General features: G+C 32.3%; 1 protein-coding gene across 1 annotated transcript; it reads right to left on the bottom strand.

Annotated features, from left to right (window-relative positions):
• Positions 1-44: 44 nt before the first annotated feature.
• Positions 45-2,398, bottom strand: LOC141250862 (uncharacterized; the record flags this gene model as incomplete). Its single annotated transcript, XM_073670126.1, is given in 4 exon segments — positions 45-259; positions 1,375-1,626; positions 2,068-2,124; positions 2,126-2,398. Coding segments are annotated over 4 exon segments (797 nt in total), but the record flags the coding sequence as incomplete, so codon positions are not given.
• Positions 2,399-4,194: the final 1,796 nt, after the last annotated feature.

The raw sequence follows: 4,194 nt of genomic DNA on the forward strand, positions 1-4,194 counted from the left end.
AAGAACATCTCGAGGTGAATACGTTATAAGAAGTTTGTACATACTTAAAGACTTTGCTGGTGTATAGTTTTGTTACCTTGACGCACCAGCCAGCGAACATGTCGTCGTACCTCTTGAAAGGTACTCCTTCTCCCATGAGACCGAAGTAGATTGCAGGGCCGATGAGCTCTCTATTGAATGCTAGGTTCATTCCACACATTGGGAAGAGGCTTCCCTTTGGGATTGTCATGACTGCGTCCACGTACCTAAAATGAGATTTCTATAGTATTAAACATGGAGATTTGGATCGTGGAAAACAAGTCTAGTATATGAATTGATGAGCCTCTTAGGCTTGTTTGGGGGGTTCAAAGTTGGCTCAAAACTACTATCCTGGTAAAATTGGCATTTGCGCTTGGGTTCGGAAGCGATTTACGGGGTTCACAATTGATATATGTATCGGGTTTGTTGGGAAAAACAAGTTTAGTATATAAGTTGACGGGTAGCTCCTCCTATGTAAAATCGACTGGTTGTCTGATACAATCCTCTTTGATTTATACTCCATCCGAATACAATATTTGTTATTAGACAAAAATCCACACAAATTAAGTAGAATATTTTTCTTCTCCTAAATAACCCTAAAAGTTGGCTCAAAACTACTATCCTGGTAAAATTGGCATTTGCGCTTGGGTTCGGAAGCGATTTACGGGGTTCAGAATTGATATATGCATCGGGTTTGTTGGGGAAAACAAGTTTAATATATAAGTTGACGGGTAGCTCCTCCTATGTAAAATCAACTGGTTTTCTGATACAATCCTCTTTGATTTATACTCCATCCGAATACAATATTTGTTATTAGAAAAAAATCCACACAAATTAAGTAGAATATTTTTCTTTTTCTAAATAACCCTATTAAAGTATCATCGGAAATGGGAGAAGTAATATCTAGAAAATAAAGTAATGTTAATATAATCAACTGGTTTTCTGATACAATCCTCTTTGATTTATGCTCCATCCGAATACAATATTTGTTATTAGATAAAAATCCACACAAATTAAGTAGAATATTTTTCTTTTTCTAAATAACCCTATTAAAGTATCATTGGAAATGAAAGAAGTAATATCTAGAAAAATAAGTAATGTTAATATAATAATTACATAAGGATGAATGTGGTAAATTAAAGAAAAAATTGATAAATTAACATGTATTTATACATCTCCTTGCAAGTTTGGTTAAGGGTCGAGTTTTACTCTCATCAAGTCTAGAGGATGTTTCAGTCAGATCCAAAAAGGTATTGGAGTCACTAGATGTGTGCATAGAGATTGATACGAGGATTGAAATTGAAAGTTTTTTGTTTGAAATTGTTAAAATTTTGATGGTAAATAGGAGGGTTGAACCTGGGAGTTGCGTTCGAGGGGCTTGACGAGCTGAGTAGGGGCATCGTAGTCAGGGATGTTGAGCCAAAGGCCATGGGAGACAGCGGTTGGGACACCTTCCCTTAAGCTGAAGGGATACCCTCTAACAAAGTCGGACCCTTCAACGTAGGGATCATAAAGAGTGTTGAAGAAGAATGGTGTAGAAGGTGTCTCAAGGTTCTTTATGTGTTGTTCTATCGCATTTATCTTCTTCCAACTTGGGTCCTTGGCTACCTTCACATTACAAAAAACCTCATTTCTCAGTGTTAATAAATCTTACAGACCCTCTAATAAATCTTCTAGTTTCTTTTTCTTCTTCTGATCCATTAACACTTGAATGACAGTTTTTAATGACGATTTTTTTTTATCATTATCAGGAAATAGCCATGATAAAGAATTGTCATAAAATAATAATAATAATAAAATCTGTCATCATTGAAATTGTCATAAGGGTTTAGTAGATATAAAAACAACTTTATCATAGACTAATTTCAAATTTTTCAATAGTGAATGGACCCTAAAATTTCTAGATTTCACAAGCCTTGAATAAAACAATACATTTTGTTACTTATGAAAGAAAATTGGTACTTTTTATACCTCAAACCACCCCTCAATTGGCATAACAATGGGGATAATTTTCACAATATCTACAAGACAAGAGTAGAGATAACTCACAAAGCATTCATCATCAATGGTGAAAATGTACTTCTTCTTCGAGATGAGGAAACCAAAAGCAACGACAAGCCGACTCCTTGTAGGAAATACAAGTGTACAATTTGGGACCCAATATCCGTTTCATGTCATCATGGTTATACAAATCATAGTCGTATCCTTCGGGTACCCGAATCTTGATATTCGGATCCCCGTCTTGGATTATGATTAGCTGATATGGTAAAAAGAATTCCCTCCATTGATCCAAGAAATCAAGGGTCCTGATCGTCGGGATCACAATATCTATCTCGTCTTTCAATGGTAGAGATCGTCTTGACTCCAACATATGGGCCATTTTTTTCAGAAACACTCTCAAACAATGGGGATTGATATGATATGTTTCTTCTTCATTGGAGTGTTCTTATATATGTTGAGGATTCAATATATTTTTAGAATTAAGTTTGGAGGATTATGAAGATTTTCTTCTATTTTTGAAGATATATGTTGTGATTGTAATCACAATTTAGTGATGACAATTAAGTGAATATGGTCGTTGAACATCCACAATAATATTAATTAGGTAAATGCTTTAGGTAAATAATATTTCAAGAGATCAATTAGCATTGTGAATATATTGATTGCTAATTTTTCAAGTAGCATATGCATGCATATTATTATTTTCAAAATTATGATAAAATTGCATGCATGCATATTCTCTAGGGGAAATTGAAGTCATTAACCTTCTTTTTATCTATATTTACTTCATTGTATGAGATAAACGATTTTTCTAACCTATATCATAAGAACATATGATAAGCTTTCTTGATCGTAAAATATGATATTGATTATCGAGATTTCATGTAGAAATTGCTATTCAATTATAATTCCATATGTAAATGTAGGTTAAGGTCATTAAACTCGAGAGTTTATTGTTGGTTTATAAAGGATCTTGTAACCCGACTCATTAATTCGTAAGTGTTTACTAAAAATAATAAAAATATTATGAATAAAAGAATATATAATTTAAACCTAAATAAATTCAATTCATATTTTTTTTTTAAAATTCGTAAAATCTTCTGAAGTTTAATTATGTCCTTTTTTTTATAATATATAAGTTAATTGCAGTTAGATGAAAGTCTCAGTCAGTCTCTTATTAAAAATTGGGTATTGGGTCCAAATATAAACTCTAAAACTATAGAAATGAATTGGACCATCTTTAAAATTCAACATTATGGGTTGAAATAAACAATTAGGATGGTTTACCAGAATTGTCTGATTCTATGTGACTTAAACGAGTTTGTACGAGTTTAACCGAGTATGACACTTAGCAATTCTTCTACCTGAGTCAAATTGATATTTATACCTTGACACATACACTCGTCATGAGTTTGATAAGACTGAAATACGTAATGATCCAGCTGCCATACGTATTGGCTGACCCAAAAACAAAATCATGGTTAATTATACATCTTATCTTAATCTAAATTTATCTTAATCTATTTAAAAGTTACATGATTTTAGAATTATTAATGATCCTCCTACTCATTATTATTGATTTTAGTAGCATTTAAACTTTTATTTATTATAATCTTTATACATAGTTCATATAATAATCTATTTAAATTGCATAATTTCAAAAGCATTAAGTGACTCCAATACTCTTCGTAGTTCCTTTTATTAGCGTTTTAGTATTTACTCTTATATAATATGTTTTAATATTGCATATTTATAATATTTTTTCCGTCAAATAACTTTAATATAACATATTGATATTCTAAATTACTAGAGCAACGTGAATCCAAATAGACAAATACCTTATTGAAGAGTATGGATCTATTAGGAGAGGTATTTTAAATTAAGATTTAATATTATTGCATTTATTCTTTGTATTCCCTTGCAAGGAGCATTTATTTTTTGGATTCCTTTGCAAGAAAAATACTTGTATATGTTTAGTAGACGCCTCTTAATCTGTATAAGAAAAAAGAAATTATCATTCCCTTAGGTATCAACCTAAAAAGGATCCTTCAAAACCCTAACCCTCATTTTTCCTTAGCCAACACGTTCTTTACATCTCATCCGCCGCTCACCTCTGTTTGCCTCCATGTATGGCGACGGCATCATCCCTACTGCCAACCGCTGCCTCGTCCAATG

The sequence above is a fragment of the Phyllobates terribilis genome, unplaced genomic scaffold (genome assembly GCF_046119375.1).
Source record: "Phyllobates terribilis strain yellow unplaced genomic scaffold, ASM4611937v1 Scaffold_6260__1_contigs__length_45792, whole genome shotgun sequence".
NCBI lineage: Eukaryota > Metazoa > Chordata > Amphibia > Anura > Dendrobatidae > Phyllobates > Phyllobates terribilis.